The sequence below is a fragment of the Apodemus sylvaticus genome, chromosome 6 (genome assembly GCF_947179515.1).
Source record: "Apodemus sylvaticus chromosome 6, mApoSyl1.1, whole genome shotgun sequence".
NCBI lineage: Eukaryota > Metazoa > Chordata > Mammalia > Rodentia > Muridae > Apodemus > Apodemus sylvaticus.
In genome coordinates this window covers 21,586,288-21,605,898 of record NC_067477.1, presented here as the reverse complement: position 1 = coordinate 21,605,898, position 19,611 = coordinate 21,586,288, and the positions used below count along the sequence as shown (strand labels likewise).

The 19,611-nt window shown below is 51.7% G+C and overlaps 1 protein-coding gene across 2 annotated transcripts in view; it reads right to left on the bottom strand.

Annotated features, from left to right (window-relative positions):
- The window catches only part of Ccdc88c (coiled-coil domain containing 88C), a 115,934-nt gene that overhangs the window by 36,872 nt on the left and 59,451 nt on the right, over positions 1–19,611 (bottom strand). For both annotated transcript variants that reach the window (XM_052185243.1, XM_052185242.1), the window contains exons 7-12: positions 19,263–19,403; positions 18,690–18,874; positions 17,634–17,715; positions 17,208–17,366; positions 4,911–5,057; positions 4,145–4,289 (exon numbers count right to left, since the gene is read on the bottom strand). In XM_052185243.1, coding sequence (XP_052041203.1) covers positions 4,145–4,289; positions 4,911–5,057; positions 17,208–17,366; positions 17,634–17,715; positions 18,690–18,874; positions 19,263–19,403 — 859 coding nt within the window. The remainder of the gene's footprint in view (positions 1–4,144; positions 4,290–4,910; positions 5,058–17,207; positions 17,367–17,633; positions 17,716–18,689; positions 18,875–19,262; positions 19,404–19,611) is intronic.

The window sequence follows — 19,611 nt, the reverse complement described above, 5'->3', positions numbered from 1 at the left end:
TATGGCCTACAGTGGGCAGAAGAGAGGTAGGGCCTCGGTTGCCAGTTTGGGGGTCTGAGGCCAAGACCAGGAGGAGAAGAGAGCTGAAAATGAAGAGTGGAGAAGACGCCATGGGTAAGGAGTCCTGAGAACATGAGGGCTGGCCGGCCGAGCCGAACAGCCCAGAAGGAACAAGTTACAGACAGGGAAGTAGACAAAATAGCATAGAGGGTTGATAACTGCCCAGCTCTCGGGCTTAGGCTTATTATAAAACAAAGGTTTTGTATCTTACTTGGAGACTGATCAAAGGTGGGGTAGAAAACCCCAATTACTGTTCATTACAACACTGTACTGCAGATGCTCTGTGTCTCTCCAGTCCTGACTAACTCATCACCTAGGGGCTCTGACAGGGTCCTGAGGTTCACAGCAGAGGCATCCATACATGTTCATATGCTATACATGATGCATGTGTTTGGATCCTCGGACAACTATAAGGACTGAGTGTATCCTCATCTATCACAGTCACATTACAGACCCTACAGGATAGACCATCCTAAAGTTGACTACATCTTTACACCACAACAGCATTAGTGGGAGGGGATCAGGACAACAATGTAGTACGCCTAGTTCTAGCATCAACACGGGTTCAGGAGATGCTCGAGAGGCCTCCTCACAGTTAGCTAAAGAAATAACATAGTCATCATGGGACTTGAAGGAGAACCTACCACCTCACTTTACTACACCAGCACAATGCCTAACTATACATGCTAAATACTTATAGAGGACTCATCAACATCATAAAACAAAAACAAAAACAAAACACTTCTCCTTGCCACAGACAGAGATCATTATCGAAAACTCAAACCAAATCAAAATGCAGAGAACAAATGATCAGGAGGTACCCAGCCCAATAGACCCATTTGCAACACAAATCCTGCAGATTTGTTCATGGCAGAAGAGGAGGTGAGAGGATTGCAGGAGCCAGAGGAGAAGTCCTAGAAATGCCAGAGAAGCTACACCATGAGGTCTCTTCGTGGCTGCCTAAACAAGACCTGAACAGGACAATACCAGCAGCCAAGCTAACATGCAAGGGGAAATGACAGGCAGAGGGCCTCAACCTAGATAAAGAACTACAGGCAGCCAAGGAGTGCTGAGAGCAGGAGAAACAGTCATCCCCAAGGAAGAGTCCCCAGATTGGTTATCCAATACCAAATGGCCAGCCCTGAAAACACATAGTATGTGGACAGGGCAGAGTGCATTTACATATTTAGCTGTGTGTGTGTGTGTGTGTGTGTGTGTGTAAAACAAGTTAAAGAGACAGAGGCCATAAATGATTTGAAAGCAAGGGGTACACGAGAAGAGTTGGAGAAAGGAAACCTAAGGGGGAAATGATGTAATTATATTTTAATTAAAAAAAAAAAAAAAAAGAACCTAAGTAAAGCCCCTTGCCAAAAATAAAAGTTCACTAACTCAACCTGTGGCCATTCGGACACATTTCTGTAACATTTGTGTGGAGGTCATTTTGATAATCGTGAAATCTATATAAATTTACCATTTTACACATTTTTTTTTAGTATTTTAGTGTGTGTGTGTGTGTGTGTGTGTGTGTGTGTGTGTGTGTACACGCACGCGCACAAGTCAGAGGACAGCTTGTAGGAGTCGACTCTCCCTGGGCACTGACTCAGGTCGTCAGGTTTGACGGCACACACCTTTACCCCTGAATTGTCTCACTGATCACTGGCCTCGGGTTAGGTATTTTTAAAGGTTTAGCACTGTAGCACTAGGAACACGCACTACTTGGCCACCATCACCACGGTCCATCTTTCTTATCCTTCCATGCCGAGCGAGACTCAGGGACAGAATAACATTCACATTCCTTCTGCTCAACAACGGCACTGACAGCGAGTGTCTTGTCACAACTACAGCAAGCACCCCTCTGAGTACACGGCTTGTTCATCATGCCACCCAGCAACCAGGACTCACAACAGCATAAACAAGGCCTGGTAAGGCCAACGCTGTCTCCTCGCGTGTACACTCGGGATGATGCTGCTGAAGTCTAGGGCATGGTGTCACTCCCAGTTACTCAGCTCTCAAGAACAGAAGCTGCTCTTTAAGCCAGGCCTTTCCAAGGCTTTCTGAGAGGCCACAGGCGCAGCTCAGTGTAAGGGATATGCTCAGTAAGTTTGAGGCACTAACTTCAATCCTCCATCCAAAAAGAACAACCCGAAACAACTCAGTATGCACCTATGGACATACACTAGGCAGTCACAGCTCAGCCCTAGCTGTTCAGGGAATGGAGCAAGAGATCACCTGAGCCCAGGCTTTTGAAGCTAGTCTGGGCAGCATAGTGAGGCTAACCAACACTATCACTAAGAATAAATCACTGGCCCAGAGAGATGGTTCAGCAGCTAGGAACACTGGCTGCTCTTGCAGAGGACCTGGGTTCAGTTCCCAACACTCACATGGCAGCTCCCAGTCGGAAAGAACTCCAGTTCCAAGGGACCCAAGCCCCTCTAGATTATATACCTGGCCAAAACAAGCACCTAAGTCATGTGACCAGTGAGACAGCTCAGTAAACACCTATGGACATAAGTCATATGACCAGTGAGACCACTGAGTATGTACCTATGCAAGTAAGTCATGTGACCAGTGAGACAGCTTAGTAAACACCTATGCATGTAAGTCATGTGATCAGTGAGACAGCTCAGTATGCACCCATGCACATAAATCATGTGACCAATGAGACAGCTCAGTATGCACCTATGGACATAAGTCATGTGACCAATGAGACAGCTCAGTAAACACCTATGCACATAAGTCATGTGACCAGTGAGACCACTCAGTATGTACCTATGCAGTAAGTCATGTGACCAGCGAGACAGCTCAGTATGCACCGATGCAGTAAGTCATGTGACCAGTGAGACAGCTCAGTGAGTAAAAGTGCTTGCACACCACACAACCTGATGACCTGGATTTGAGCCCAGGACCCACACAGTGAAGGACTAACCAATTCCCACAAACTGTCATGACTTCCACATATGCATACACATACAAATAAATACAATTTTGAAATAATAATAACAATAATAATAAATAAAACACGTCCATGTCTGACCTTAAAGGGTTCATAAACTATACCAAGGAGGGTGAACTGCTCAGGCCTTTGAGGCTGGCCCTGAGGGCTTGAACTGCCTCTCCCGTCCACCAGGGGGCAGATGTTCCTCCTGGTAGACTTGAAACTTCACAGGAAAGACAATGCCTTCTCCCACCCCGTGTAGTTCCCAGACTCCTCACTCAGCTTGGTACACAGGCACCAAAGCAGACACCGCTCAGTGTCCACAGACACACGTTAACTCAATGCTTTCATATCCAGAGCTGATAAGAGCAAGGGAAGAAATGACCTTGGTAGTATTCTCAAGGAATTTTTATCAGTATCTTTCAAACTTAAAATAGGCCCAACGCCCATGCCGCTCTATCGGGTGCATGGGAAAGGTGAACGCAGCTATTTTCAAACACAGGAATTGGCTTATTGTTTGTTGGGCGCGAGCTTCCTGCTGCAGTGCTGACTGGGGTCCCCCGCCCTTCCCATAATGGACACCTTATCTCAGGGTACCAGCAGAGGGCAGCAGTCCCTGCCAGGAAGGAGGACTCCCCCCACCCCCACCCCGCCCCAGGGAGGAGCCATAAAGAGAGAGCCTGGGTCTGGGGAGCAGCGGCCACTTAGCATCCCCTCTGGGGAGACAAGATAAGCCGCTCCATCCTGCCCAATTATGCAAATGAACAGTGCAAATAATGTCCAGGGTACATTTATAATAAGGATTAGTGACCACTGGGGACACTTCTTGGTGTCAGGGCTCTCTGTCATCAGCGAAGAGAGCTGTGATCTGGAAGCTCCTGAGTGCATATGGGAAACCAAGAAATCCCAACACTTCATTTGTAGTTTACTTCCGGGCATCGGGGCTGCCGGGCCACTCATGTGTTCCCTGGGGAGGACTGTAATGAAACAGCTCCAAGGGGCACTTGTGGAAATCACATTTACTTGTGGAGAGGGGGCGGGTTGCTAGGAGGAGTCAAAGCCAAAGGCTCAGCGCTGGGACAAGCGGCAGTGGCTGAGCCGGGGCTGGACCCCAGGCACCGAGCGGGTGGGCAGGCGGGCGCTGCCTACCGTCGGACAAGTCGGCATTCTTGGACAGCTGCTCCAGCTCCCAGCCCAAGTGGGCCGACTCATTCATGCTCTGCTTCTGAGCGATCTCCAGAACCATGTTCTCCTCCAGCAGCTCCTCAATCCGTTTCTTGTCTGTGTCCCGATCCTAGGGCAGAAAGAGGGAAGGCGTGGGGACGGGTCTGACTGGCCACCCGCTGCAGGAGGGCAGCATGCTTCCTGCCAGACAGCCACACAGAAACACTCCACTTGGGACCCCACTGCGACAGGGACTGGTACTAGACAGTCCGGTGAGACTTCTACTTAGGTCACAAAGGATGTCCTAAGGTCTCAGTGAAACACTCTGAACACAGGGACACACAGAACGGTGCCTTGTGACAGGCGCTCTGCTGACGGGTACTTGCTGGCTCTAAGGTCTCTGCAGCCTCCAATGCTATGACAGGTGTGACATGCCAGTGTTCAACCAAGAACCACTGAGGACCCTTGAAAAGGACACACCTGTGTCCGCACTTGCAGAAGAGCAGTTACTTTTGCAGAAGCAATCGAAAAGTCAGGTTCCAGACCTGTCAAGGACAGTTAAGTGCCCACTCAAGCCCCTGAGCTCAGCAAGCTTTTCTTTCAGTCAATGAGCTGCTGGCAGGCAGCCACTCAAGAAGCTGACACGTGGAAGAGCCTGCCCTTCTGCACATGCCCCGCCTATACCACTAGCCCCGCCCCCCCATCGCCTCCCCTCGCCCACCTCCAGCCCTTGCACCCATTCCATTAATACCAGTTCCAGGTCATGGAGTTTAGATTTTAACTGTAGGTTCTCTTTCTCCAGCTCGTGGACTTTATCACTGCGAGCCCGGGAGGCAGTCAGTTGCTCCTCCAACATGGCCTTGGTCTCGATCAAGATGATGTTGTCTTCTCTCAGCTCCTGAAGAGCAAACCCAACAAGAAAGGCATCAGATAAAAGGCCAGGCTCGGGACCACAGGACTTCTAAACAAAGCACTTTCAGGACCCTGGAGCCAAGCACCCAGCCCAGGAACACAAGGCGGGAAGCCCTGCCTCCAGTCTTGTCACCCTCACCTGTGCTCTGGGACACCAGGCAAAGGGACTCTTAAAGAAAAATTCAAGAATCAAGAAAGTATTTAATGGTCCTGGGGTGTGGGTCGGCGGTAAGGTGATTGCCGCGTATGCACAAGCTCTGGGTTTGCTCCTGAGAACAGTAAACGCCGGCTTTGAAAAGGCAACCCCTCCTCGAGGTCTTCCACAAGCCAGATGATCCTACACGCGGACCCCAATGGGAAAGCGGACTCTGCTGACAGTGCCTGAATTCCCTTTAAAAGGGGGGAATGGGGTGGCTGAGAGTCCACAGAGGGGAAGGAGCCCAGGACTAAGTCAGATCCTCTCAATTCAGGATTCATGCCGTGGATAAGGAAGTCTTTACAATGGCCAAGTCCCAGCAGGCAGAGACCATGGCTTCTGCTGGCATCACAGAAAGAGGCCAGTCTGTGTGCTATGTCTGTCTGACCTTCTCATGTCCCACGAGCCCTTCCCAGCAGTGCCTGGTATATGAGAGAGAGAGAGAGAGAGAGAGAGAGAGAGAGAGAGAGAGAGAGAGAGAGAGAGAGAGACACCCCTTCCCAGCAGTGCTTGGTATCCTCAGTGTGTGTGTGTATACATGCATCCAGGATAGACAGATAGACCTGCATTATCTTTGACATGCCTTCACAGCTCATAAACTGTGCACCCTGGGAACTGCCACCTTCCTTGATGGGAAAGACTTGCTGCACTCACAGACTGCAACAAGGACCAAGGCTGGAGCGTCCTCTTACCCACCAAGCGCTCATTCTCCCACATGGACCTGAATCCTAGCTTCCTTGCAGAGGGAAGCACTCCAGACATGGGTCTCATTAAAGCTGGCCCCGGGGAAGCAACGTACTGATTCTAGGGTCTCCCATGTGCCTCTAGAGACTCCATCTTCAACAAAGACCACACCACTGTGGCTGGGCCAGCCTTACCTGCTCCTCACAGCACCCTCTGGAGGGGAGGCAGATCAGGGTCAGTGTCCCTCTACAGATGAAGGACCAACTAACGTACAGTGCCCAACATCACAGACCCGCTGAGGGCTAAGGTTCTCTCTCAGGATGCAGGGCTTGGACTCTGTCTTTTCTCCATGGTCCTCAGGTTAGTAAGAGGCCCAGGCTGCCTCTAATGACATTAATGACATTAAGGTCTCAAATCAGCAAAAAAGGGTCCGGTTCTTTCTCTGTGGTCATTATCTACCCTGCTGAAGTTCTGCCCGTCAGCACCTCCAGCCTCTCGCTACTTATTCAGTAAGCGACCACAGGGCAGCTTCGACACCTTATGCACACAGTCAGTCAGCTCCTACTTGGTGTTCAAGACCCATCCTGAGTGGACCCCCTCTGGGGACTTGGTAGTCTCCTTTGTCCTGATCACTAGATCAGGTCAGGTGTTTCTGGGTTTCTATCCATCCCAGTTCCTGCTTGAGGTATTGGTGGCTGTCCTGTCCCCACTCTTGGAACTCTTTTTGAGACAGGACTGTTATAGTCTGTGCAAGGGGAAAACTGGAGGTGGCATATGTGCTGGCCCTTGAAGGACTCAGATACTCTGACAGGCAGAGACAGCACCCAACAGAACCATCTCTAAGCTCCTTCAGTACTGTTTTGGTGGTCTCAGTGTCCACAGTGTTGTTAGCCATAACCCATCCTGCCTCATACATTCACTACTTGACAAGACGGAGCAGCCCTGGAGAATGCTATGCTCAAGGCCCTGCAGACCAAAAGTTCCACTAGTGATCTACAGGATTGAGAGGGCTGACTCCATCGCTCTGGGCAGCTGTCTGAGGTTGGCATTATCTATTTGTCCCAACCAGGTGGCTGTTATCAAGCCCAATCCCACCCAGTCAACAGCTGGGGCATTTATACAGCCACAGGTTAGACTGGAGGACCTGTCCCCTGTAACTTGAGAGCCACTGTGACGAGAGAGAGACAGACAGACAGACAGACAGACACAGACACAGAGATGGATACAGGGAGCTAGTGGTCAACTCCATTTCTCCCACAAGCTCTAGCTATATATGGACTGGCAGGCTGGCATATCTCCACTTAACTGAAAATGTGGGTTAATAGCATGTGTACAATTCTCAGGATGCAATGCCTGAAATCACCAGCTCCAGATACAAACACATCACACCTGTGAGGAGCGAAGTTCATTCCAACACTCACCCATGACACAGCTCCCTTGTCAAGAGACAAAAATTATTTTGCAAGGGCTTAGGGGTGTTGCTGAGCAGCGAATGACTTACAAGGAGGTCTGCGATCTGCCCCTAATACCGGAAAACAAAAGCAAACAACAACAAAATAGCTGGTTTCCAGGAGTACCTCTTGACCCCCCACAAACAGCAAACACCAGAGGGGATGTGGAGTCAAAGAAACAGTCTCCTTCCCAGCGAGCTTGGGATCACAACACACAATGGCTGCGAGCGTCCACTACAACAAAAAACCCAGGGGTGCAGGGGAGGCAGGAGTTGGGCCACTGGGCTCTAGCAACAGGCCTCTCGCCCTTTCCTGCCAGTCTCCAGAAGGACGATCCCTCACCCCATGCCTCACTTGTAAGTCCCACTGGGCTCTACCCTCAAGGCCTGCCTGCCTGCCTGCCCCGAAGAAATTCAGGGCCAGATCAGAAATTAAAGGGCCCTCTGCCCTGTTCCAGCTGGACAGATCTCCTCACAGTTCTCAGAAGCAACAGGGATGAAGTCCCAAGGCCGAGCATAAGACTGCACACCCAACATCTGAGCTCTCCTCAGGAAGCTCCCCGGAATTTAACATTCCTCACTTGGGACATGTCGTTTAGCTGAGCCTGAGCTGTGGGAGGCTGGGGTCCCCCCATAAGCACCTCCAGGTCTCCTGTACTACCCTTTATCCCCCTTTTCCCATCATGGTCAAGGCTCCCCCTCATTCTCTGGCAGCTGGTCAGGACTCTGGAGACCGCCAGACACATTCCGATTCCTGGCCACTTGCTTAGCAACTGTGATGCCTTTTCTTGTCTAAAGAAGAGAGGCTGCTACACCTCACAGGGTCGCCGTGGGCCTTAAAATGCTATGGTGGCCTAGAGTTAAACACAGTTTGGGCTTTACAGCCACTACTGCCCACCTAAGGCTCTACTGTGCGCCTGCTTTATAAAGGACCTGAGAGCAGTGCTCTCTGTTAGACGTAGGGATGAGGCCTCGTGTTCCAATAAAACCTCACCCATAAAAGCCAGCGGTGGGCTGGATTTAATTTAGAGACCACAGCTTACTGCTTCAGAGTAGAGAACCTCACTGGCACAGAGGCACGGTATGGCAGAGACAATCTTCCCAGGCTCACAGTCTGGTCAGGAAACACGGACAGAAAACAGACAGCACGGTGATACTGTATTTGAGGAGGCTGGCTTATAAAAAGAACTGAAGCATGGATTGGGGACGTGGCCCTCTGGCCGGAAGCTGACAACTCCTGAATGAAGCAGGCAGTCTGGGAAGTGTTTGTGTAAAGATGCAGAGGCCTGGGGCACAGGGTGTGGGGTGGGGCTGTGGGAAAGGCTGCATTACTGAATGCCAGACTGGGGAAGAGCATCGCGTCTGCCCAACGGTGGAGAGGTGCTGTGTGGACACTGCCGAGGGCCAGGGAGCTGAATACCACAGCCAGCTTAGATTCAGGGAGGGCTTCTGTGGACAGACATTGGAGGAACCAGAGCAAGCCAGCAGGAGGCAGCATGCTGGGAGGTGGGGCTGGAGCTTAAAGGATGGATAGCCCGTGAGCCTGACCCATATGGGGCTGGGCTGGGCTGGGGTGGGGTGGGGGTGAGGAGACAAAGGGGAGGTGAACTGTTGCTTGGGCTTTAGCATCAAGTACAAGGAAAATGACTAGACTCCACTCCACAGTGAACATGGGCTGGTATGGAAGGCAGGCAATGAATCCAGACATTAACTAAGACTCCATTGGGATGCGACTCTGAGGGGGACCCATCGCTCAAGGCACTGGGTACTCATCATCAGTGAGTACTGAGCATCACCCGCCAAAGGTGACAATCACATCCCGAAGAGCTAGGGAGCTCACCGTACAGGGTAGTGAGTCGACCCGGAGTCACCACAGAGCTGACCGACTATCCCTTCCTGACCCTGGGCCCCACTGCTGTTATCTTAGGGGTTTGATCTTGGAATGGGGAGGTATTAGGTACGATGGAACTGATCGCTAACCTAGCTCCTAAGACGGGGCCCTGCCAGTGACCCACCCATCTCTCTGGCTGCCTCTTCCCTGCAGGACCTGTTCCAGAGCTTTTATCTCCACTCAGGGGTTCCCTGCAGAGAAAGGCTGGCTAGGATAAGCTCGCCGCAGGCATGCCTCTGTGCCTGGGCGGCCAGGGCAGGACAGGCCCCTCCTATCATAACAGGACCAGACTTGCCCCACAGTTGGCATGATAGTGTACTGCCGTGTCTCAGCCCCTCTCATTAGGCTGAAACTAGCACGTCTTAGAAAGCTGTGGGTCTACACAGTACAGGAGACCATGCTGAGGATGCACCTAGCATCTCCTGGGCATCTGCCTTTAGCCTTAGGCAGAAATCATAAGCCAATCACAGTTTTCCAAGGGAAGTCACATGGGTCAGCTGGGCACCCACTCCTCAGTTCCCCGTCTCTGGGTGGTTTTCCTGTTCTCCGTTACTTGGTTTCAACCCTTCTGAAAACTGGACCAGGAGCCACAGAAAAGCTGCTGGAGTTTACAAACAAATTGTAAATGTGTGGTCCACACTTGACTAAGGAAAGTTGCCTGTGCACCCGAGCTCTTCTCCTCCTCCAGGGATCTGAACTGGTGCCTTCCAGGTCAGAGAGAATGTCTTGTCTGTGTCGCCCCACCCCGGAACGGTTACTCAGAAGTGTCACAAATGTGGCTGGCTGACTGGAAGCTACAGCCAGACCATATCTCTTATCTGTTTCTGATGCTTCTTGGGCGAGGCTCACTCTAGTCCCAGGGAGAGGGAGCTGTAGGCTTCTCTCCGCGCTCTCCCCAGAGCACAATACTCTACATGGTAATGGTTTCTTTCACTTCACGCTGTGGTTCCCAATAATCTTGTTCTTGTTACGCTGTGAGGTAGAATCCCTCCCAGGGCTGGAGGCCCACACAGACAGAGCCTCTGACCAGACAGGTATTGAGTTCTGTAATTTTCACCTGTGGAAGTGAGCATCCTTCGTCCAAGAGCCTCAGTAGAAAAGTATGAGCAATACCTGAAATTACCCTGGAAGCCCCACCTACCCAAGGAACAGGTAACTTCCTGGAATGCTGGAAGTTATTGTTCTTGTTGAAAAAAAAAATGACAAAGCCTCTTGGCCAAGTACAGTGGCCTATTTTTTTTTTTTAAGTGTCTTGAGGTCACTTAATTGGGAATTCCAGGGAATAGTCGTGATCAAAGCCCATCTTGGTCAGTAGTTAATAAAACTTGTTTCAAATTTGGCTCAAAATGGTGGAATTGGTTTTTCTTTTATGAATGAATCTGTAGCCACAACCCTAACCCTGGTTACTAGTAGCCTGTAATCCTAATGTCTCAGGAAGCTGAGACAGAAGGATCCAGCCCAGGCTATACTAGTAAAACCTTGTTTGAAACTGCCAAAGGCGCAGCACCATGGGAGCGCAGAAGCGACATCTACAGAAAAGCAGACCTCCAAGGCTGCTCCCTAGGGACTCAGGGATACAGGGATTCAAACCCCACTTACTCATAGACATTCTGACCCTGTGAGTGTGAGTGTGTGTGAATATGTGTGTGTGTGTGTGTGTGTGTGAGAGAGAGAGAGAGAGAGAGAGAGAGAGAGAGAGAGGGAGAAACTTCCCCATTCCTTTCTACTTTATTTTAAAACTCACTGGCTAGCTAGACTAGCTGGCCAGCGAGCCCCAGGGACCCTCCTATATCCAACCCGCAGTGCTGGGATTGCGGAGCAGTCTGAGCTCAGGCCCGCCTGATAATGTAGTAGACTACTGAGCCATCCCCAACCCCCACCTTCTAAAAACAATGCGCATGTTTATTTTTTTATACATATGGGTGTTTTGCCTGCATGCATACCTGTGCTTCAGATATGTCTAGAAGAGGGCATGGGGTCCTCTGGAATTGGAGTTAAGACAGTTGTGAGCTGCCATGCAGATGCTAGGAATCAAACCTAGGACTTCTGAAGAGAAGCCAGGGCTCTTAGCCACCTGGAACGTATGTTTTTAACAGACCTCGAGGCCGATTCAGTCTACAGCGTGAGAAATAAAGAGCGGAGACTCAGGGAAGGAAGGTGTTTCATAGCTTCAAACTAATTAATAGTTCTAACTGCTTCATAATGAAGCTGATGTAGCCTACGGGTACGCAGCTAATGGAGATGGAGAGAGAGAGAGAGAGAGAGAGAGAGAGAGAGAGAGAGAGAGAGAGAGAGAGAGAGAGAGAGAGAGAGAGAGAGAATATTAACAAACCCCCCATGCCTGATCGTGTCTGTGGCTTTAAGTCCAGAGAAGGACGCTGGGTGTGCCCTCAGTCCTCAACTGTAGGCCCCTGAGACAGTCTCCCACTGAGCCTGGAGGGCACTAATTTTTAACCAACAGACCCCATCATTACTGGCGTCTCCACTCCTCCCCCATCACTGGGCTTACAGGCCAGAGGTCACATTATGCAGGCACTGGGGATCCGAACTCTGGTCCTCACGCTTGTACGACAGCAGTTCTTACTCAATGAACTGTCTCAGACTTGGCTGTCTATGTGGTTCTTTTTTTTTATTGTTTTAGAAAAGGTCTTGTATAATTCAGGCTGGCCTCAGACTTACTGTGCAGCCAGGAGTTACGCCTGAACATCCTGCCTCTACCTCCCAACTCTCCCAACTCATGCGGTATGTACCCACCCCCACACGGGTATGTGCCCCAACATGGGTATGTATCCCCACACAGGTATGTACCCCCACACAGGTGTGTTCCACCACACGGGTATGTGCCCCGACACAGGTATGTACCCTCACACGGGTATGTGCCCCAACAGGGGTATGTATCCCCACACGGGTATGTACCCCCACACGGATATGTTCCCCCACACGGGTATGTACCCTCACACGGGTGTGTGCCCCCACACGGGTGTGTACCCCCACACGGGTGTGTACCCCCACACGGGTGTGTACCCCCACACGGGTATGTTCCACCACACAGGTGTGTACCCCTACACAGGTGTGTTTCCCCACATGGGTATGTATCCCCACACGGGTGTGTACCCCCACACGGGTATGTTCCACCACACGGGTATGTACCCCCACACGGGTATGTTCCACCACACGGGTATGTTCCACCACACGGGTGTGTACCCCCACACAGGTATGTACCCCCACACGGGTATGTATCCCCACATGGGGTATGTACCCCGACACGGGTATGTACCCCCACACGGGTGTGTACCCCCACACGGGTATGTACCCCCACACGGGTGTGTACCCCCACACGGTTGTGTACTCCCACACGGGTATGCACCGCCACACCCACTCAGCTTATCCCATCCCTTCTATCACTAATATTTCATTATAAAAAATATAAAATATACTGAAAAGTCAAAGCTAACCCGGTCTACCGCCACACACATCTCCTAGGTTCTATTACGAACATCTCAGCATACTGACTTCATCACCCGCCTAAGCATCTGCCACTGCTCTAACTCTTCATTTTCACTTCAGATGCGCGCACCTTACACTTGAGCCTTCTCTAACGCTAGGACTCCCACAGGTCAGCTGCAATCTACACACTCTCCACGGCCCTGGTTTAATGGCTAGAAGCAATTCTTACCTCTCCCCGGAGAACAATTACTTACTGATGGACGCTGAAGGGAGAGTCCGTGCCTTAGCTGTGTACTCCATGGGGAGCTAGCCAGCTGCAACGGCCAGCTGCACACCCACCCATGGTCAGGTCATGCAGGAGCCTTCCTTAAACTCAGTGCTCCCAAAATAAAGCAACGTAACATGAACAGGGAACAGGGACTCGTCGGGAAGACCGGGTGGGGTGTGAGCAATATGCATTGCATGCATGGTTGAAATAGGAAAAAATCCATTTAGTTAATAAAAAAAATTGATTCTTAGGAACTCATGGGGAAAATGCATTATCACAACAACCCTAGGAAAGATGCATCATTACAATACTTTTAAAAATTCTGATTTTTATATTAAGTTAGATATAATTAATTAAAAATAAACTTAAACCCATCAAAATCAACTGTGCATTAGGACAGCACTAGGCCTCTGACAAGAGGACACTCAACCCTAAGTGGTGCTTCGAGGCTCAGGCCTAGCCCTCTGATGGGAGAACAATTATCCAAACCTCACCAGGATCTTCAGAGAGAGCAAGTCACCCAAGGTCTCTGAGCTGCACTTGAAGCTAGTAACAACTTACTCCACCTGAACGAACACTTGCGTGCAAAGGCTGGTGGTGGCCGCCGGGGACAGCCTATATGTACAAGATGTACAGCACTCACCGGATCTATAGTGCAGCACCAAGAGAGAACCCAATACACCTAATTCCCTAGTCCCTGGTGTAGGCCGGGACTGCTCCAGTTGCTAAGAATATATATCTATCGGCAACACAGACCAAGCTCCTTTCCAGAAAGGCCTCCCTGGCTGGGCCCAGGGAAGCAGGCTCGAGTGCCAGCCCAAAGGAGCCTGAGATATACCCCTCCGCTCCGCTCACAAGACCCTGAATGAAGCCCCCTGAGGGGCCTCCCATGGGGTTCCTCAGAGCACTTGGACATCACGCCCTAACTGCAGGCTTGCTCACCTGCTCCTCAGCAGGTAGGAAGCTTTAAGAAGGGACTGACATTCTTCTGGTCTCAGGTGCCGCGGGTTACCGTGAAGACATGGCCAAGTCCAAGAACCGCACCACACACAACCAGTCCCACAAATGGCATCAAGAAACCCCGGATCACAAAGATACGAATCTCTTATGGGGGCTGACCACAAATTCCTGAGGAACATGCGCTTTGCCAAGAAGCACAGGCAGGCCTGAAGAAGATGCAGGCCAAGAGTGCAAAGGCAGTGAGTGCGCGCACGGAGGCCGTCAAGGCCCTGGTGAAGCCTCAGGCCATCAAGCCAAGATGCCAAAGGGCCCCAACCGCAAACTCAGCCGCCTGGCTTTCATCACTCACCCCAAGCTTGGGAAGCGGATTCGAAGCTACATGGCCAAGGGGCGTAGGCTCTGCCAGCCAAAGCCCAAGGTTCAAACCAAGGCAGAGGCTGCAGCTCCAGCTAAGGCCCAGGCTTCAGCTCCAGGTCAGGCTCCCAAAGATGCCCAGGCCCCTGTGAAGGCCCCATAGAAAAGGCTTCCGCCAGTGTGAAGACAGACAGACTGCTCTGACACATCTACCCACACACTATTTGCACATGACCAGTGTCCTATGCTGTCTTTACAAATAAACTTGAGGCAAGATCTGTTTTAAAAAAATGACAGTGTCCCTGCTATTCCCATGCCGGTCTCCACACTGCTCAGTCAACATCACCACAGTGGCAAAGTCAATCCCATGCCAAAATGTTCCAAGTGTGAGAGGGCAAAGGTGTCATAACCCTTCTACATGTTTTCCAGGGGCAGCTCCCATGGCTGTCAGGAGGAGCGTCCAGGCACCGTGCACTCCACATCCCCCGACTCCTGCGGCCATATTCCTGAGAAGAGCCTGCTTCTCCTCTCAGGCCCAACTCGTCGGGTAGCTCTGGCCCCACGGTGTCTGCAAACCATGCATGCATCATGTCCTGCTCTGAAAGGCCTCACGCAGACAAATACATCCTCTCTTACTATTAACAGAATGACGGCAAAACCCAAAGAACTACTCACAAGACCACGACCAAGGCTCCGCCGGTGGCATCTGAAGAAGCATCGAAGCCCAGCTGGTGCACACTCTCCACTACAGCCCTTCGGGCTAGACTTCACACTTCCTAAGTCAGCTGTGGAGCTCTTCCCAAGACAAGGGAGACCTTGGCTCCCGCTCCAGCTCCTTGCCCAGAATCCAAGGTTATTTTCTCTGCAGGGGGCAAGGTGAGTCAGCCAGCTCCTCACATCCCTCAGGGGGACGCTGAGCGCTCTGAGGAACACTGCTCAGCCATATCTGTCCTCTAGAGCTCCCCTCGTCAGCCATGGCTACTGCTGGAGGATCACAAGGGGTGTTGGCAGGAGAGCCAAGCCCCACAGCAGGGGCGGCAGGGCGCCTAGGGCCGTGCTCACCACCCCAGAGGCTACCCATCAGGCAGCCAGGAAGAAACACCATGGTTTCTCAATAGCAAATAAGTGCTAAACTCTATCGTCTCTGGCAGTTCACATGTTCTGAGCAGTCACTTAGTGTCACTGCCCAAGGAGAGGAGGAGACAAGATTCACAAACCTTCAGCCAGCCAAAGGGGTCTACAGACGCAAAGACATCACAGAGCACGGTCAGGGCACCAGCGACTTCCCCTGGGTCTATCCTCTATTTAGTCATGAGGCTTGACCCATAATCTGCACAGGATTTAATGTAAAGTCTTGAGCTGGGCTTGGTGGCATGGACCTATAGCCCAAGCTCTAAGAGGGCTGAGGAGAGATACTGGAGCCTAGGAATTCAAGGCCAGTGTGGGCAGTAAAGCAAAACCCAATCTCAAAAAAAAAAGAGAAAGACAGAGAGACAGAGACAGAGAGACAGAGGCAGGGATAGCCTGGGGTTCAAAACCATTTGCTATAAAAGGTTGACGACTCAAGTTGAATCCCTAGAATCCACATCAAAAACTAGACACAAGGGGTGTGGGATAGCTCAGTGGTTAAGGGGCTTCCTGCCTGTGCAGAGGACCCAGGTTTATTCCCAGCACCTATGTATTGAGCAGATCACAACCACCTTAACCTCAGCCTCTGTGGGCACCTGCACACACATGTATGTAGTCCCTGCCAACACACACTCCCTTGCACATATATGTGCATGGTTTCCCCATACACTCCATTAAAAATGAGGTTAATCTTTAAAAAAGTTTGTGAAAGCCTGATGTAATGGCACACACCTGTTGTCACAGCACACCTATAGCGAGGTGGGAAGCAGCCTGAGAACACAGCAACATAACCACAGGGACAAGAAAGACTGTGCCTCGACAAGGTAGAAGGGAACCAACACTGGAACGTCATCCGCCCTGCCCCCAACACACACACACACACACACACACACACACACACACACACACACACACACAGCTGCGAATACAGCGAGTAAGGTAACAGCAGTACGCTGGCAGACTTCCACTGTCTGGGGGACCTGCACAAGCACCAGCACTCCACACTGCGCATCTCTAAGACTTCAACAGTTTTTTTATTTTATAGATGCAGAGACTGAGACCTAGCAAATAGTCTGGAAATTACGAGCTGTAGGAAACAAACAAAATCCAAAACAAACAAACAAACAAACAAACAAACAACAAACAGAAGTCATCAATATGTTGTCCTAACTAGTTTTATGTCAATTTGATACTAACTAGAGTCATTTGGGAAGAGGGACTCACACTCAACTGAGAAAATGCCTCCGAACGACTGGCCTGAAGGCCAGGCTCGCGTGCCTTTTCTTAGAGACTGAGATGAAAGGGTCAGGCCCCACTGTAGGCAGCGCTTTGCCTGAGCAGAGCAGGCCGGGAAGGAGCACTCTACACAGCCTCTCCATTAGCTCCTGCCTCTAGGTTCCTGTCCTAGGCTCCATCGGAACTGCAGTGTGAAATAAACCCTCTCCTCTCTCCCAAGGATTCTTGTGGTTCTGGTGCTTACCACAGCAGTAGAAACCCCAAGATAGGCATGAAGTGGGAGAGAGAAAATCGCTAAGACACATCACTGTCCTTATCAGTCAACCCTACTCCCCGTCGCCCAGCCAACATCTGGGGATAAGAGAAGAGCTAGAGGCAGACCCAGAGGACGTAGGCAGGTGGGCTACAAAGAAGCAGGGGCCTCTCCTCAGATCCTCCGCGGACACAGGCCTCAGAGGCTGTGTCAGCAGCAGTGTGCGGAAGCCTGAGCGGCCGCTTCCCTCTTGAGAGGTAGCCAGTTACCTCCATGCGAGCCTTGTAGAAGTCGACGTCGTGTAGCTTCTCCTTGCAGCGTACCAGCTCCATCTCCAACCTCTCCACCCGGTTCGCCTTTTCCCTCAGCGAGTCCAGCTCATCCCGATAGGCACGGGCTGACCGGGCATCGGCTGCAAGTTGAATATTCTGTAAGAGTGGAGAAGGTGGAAACCCAGATGAAGGCACGCATCTGAGGAGGAAGAAAGGGTCAAAGCCCTACAGAGTACGGTCTCCCGGTGGCCAAAGAGGGACAAGTCCATGCCTCCCTGTGGAGCCTCCTCACATGGCTGGCACCCTGAGTTTGCTCTGAGGCAGCCTTGCTGGACGAGTTCCATGTTCCGTTCCTACCCCCTGGGGCAGTTACTGGGGACCCGACTCAGCCTGTGGACACGCAGGCCCAGGCCTTATGCTTACATCTTGCTTGGCCTTCTGAAGCTCCAGGACCAGCTGATCAACCTCGTGTCTGGTGTCTGCAAGTTGCTCCGTCTTCTCCTCCCTGCACGGGTGATTAGGAGATTGTGAGGGGGAGGATGTTCCTTGGCAGGCTCTGTGAACAGACTGCTACTTCTAGGACCACAGAGGACAGAGGAGGGTACACAGGCTTCTGGGAGCCTGGGAAAATGTTCCGGGCACTTCTGTGTGCTTGTGCATGTGGTAACTGGGGTGTGTGCATGCGCACATGCTCACGTGTGCAAGTGCATGTAGAACCTAGACATTTGATAGTCTGTGTTCTTCTTTACACCCTCCATATTACTTTCCTTGAGGCAGAGTTTATTTTATTTTTTTCCCCTGAGACGGGGTTTCTCTGTATAGCCCTGGCTGTCCTGAAACTCACTCTGTAGACCAGGCTGGCCTTGAACTCAGAAATCTTCCCGCCTCTGCCTCCCAAGTGCTGGGATTACAGGGGGGGGGGGGGTGTGCCACCGCACCTGGCCGAGGCAGAGTTTCTTACTGAAAGGGGATTTGCTGTTTCAGTCAGACCAGCCAGCCAGCAGGCCCTGGGGATCCTTCTATTGCAATCTCCCAGTGCAGGGTTACAGATGTGCTATTATGTGGGTGTTGAGGTTCCAAACTCTGCAAGTACGGTACCCACTATGCCATCTCCCCAGCTCAGAAGCCTTAGGTTTCTAACATATACTCTTAAACTGGGTCCAATCATCACCTGTTGTCCCTACATGTACAAGACAGACAGAGAGACAGAGTATAGCGAGTATAGCGAGTATCGCGAGCCCACACGGCCCAGCAGCCTGCTTTGACAGACCGGCTGGCTGGAGCCTGAGCGCCAGGAGGCCCTCCCCGCAAGTGCAGGCCTGCAGAGGGCCGGTGATGAGCCTTCAGCCACAGGAGCTCAGAGCAGCCCTGCCAGCTGCACGGCGGCAGAGCTCTCCCACAACACCGCGTGTGCAAACTACACAAGAACACCATGTTCCGTCCACACCACAAAGAAGAGGGAAAAGCAGCAGGACTCACAGCTCCTGCCTGACGCGCCGCAGCCTGGCCTTGGTGTCAGCCAGCTCCACTGCCAGGTGCTGCTTGTCCTCACTGGACAGGCTGCTGGTAGGGCTTGGTGTGGAGTCTGGACTGGAGAACTTGCCAGGGCTGGGAGGGTGCTGTGCCTGGAGGTAGTCCCTCTCTTGTGTCAGGTCCACGATCAGCTGCACAAGACAGGGGTAAGACAGGAAGGAGCACACAGCTCACCATTGTGCCCTGACGGGCGCAGGGTCTGGGCCCTGACTAGGTGAAGAACGACTGAAACAAGAAACTGAGAAGCAGGAGGGAGACATCTTTTCTGAAGGAGGTACTATTTTAGTGTGACAAAGGTGAGTGGAAGCAGCCCCCACCCATGCTAGCAGTCTCTGTCTTCCTGTGGTATCTCCTCAAAGACCATTCGCTGCAGGGCCTATACCCAGGTGAGGTACCAGTGTCCCACCCCAAAGATCCTGACCAGCAGTCTGGGAGGCATTCAGACCCGAGGGAGAAGAGCTGGAGGAGGGGCCACCTCAGGGACCCATCCGGCCGGCTACAGCCGCCCCACAGGCCAACCTCGGTACACTCGTCCCGCTCGTCGATGAGTCTGCGGAGATGGAACACCATGTTTCTGGAGAGGGCCTCCAGCTCCTCCGGGGCCACATCTGGCAAGTCCAGCCACTGCAGGTCAAACACATTCTCCTGGTTGTGGGTCACCTGTAGGAACATGGCCTGTATTGAGAGGCCGCTGTGCTCAGCCCTGGTATTACTGAATGCACAGGGATATGTGGCGTGTGACCCAGGCAGAGGCCAGAGCCCTCTCTACATCTTGTTCCCATACCAAGGCAACAACCTACTTCCCAGACATCACTAAGCCCTAAGTTTCTCACAGCTAGCAGAAGGGCTTCTTAAGTCTGATTAGAAG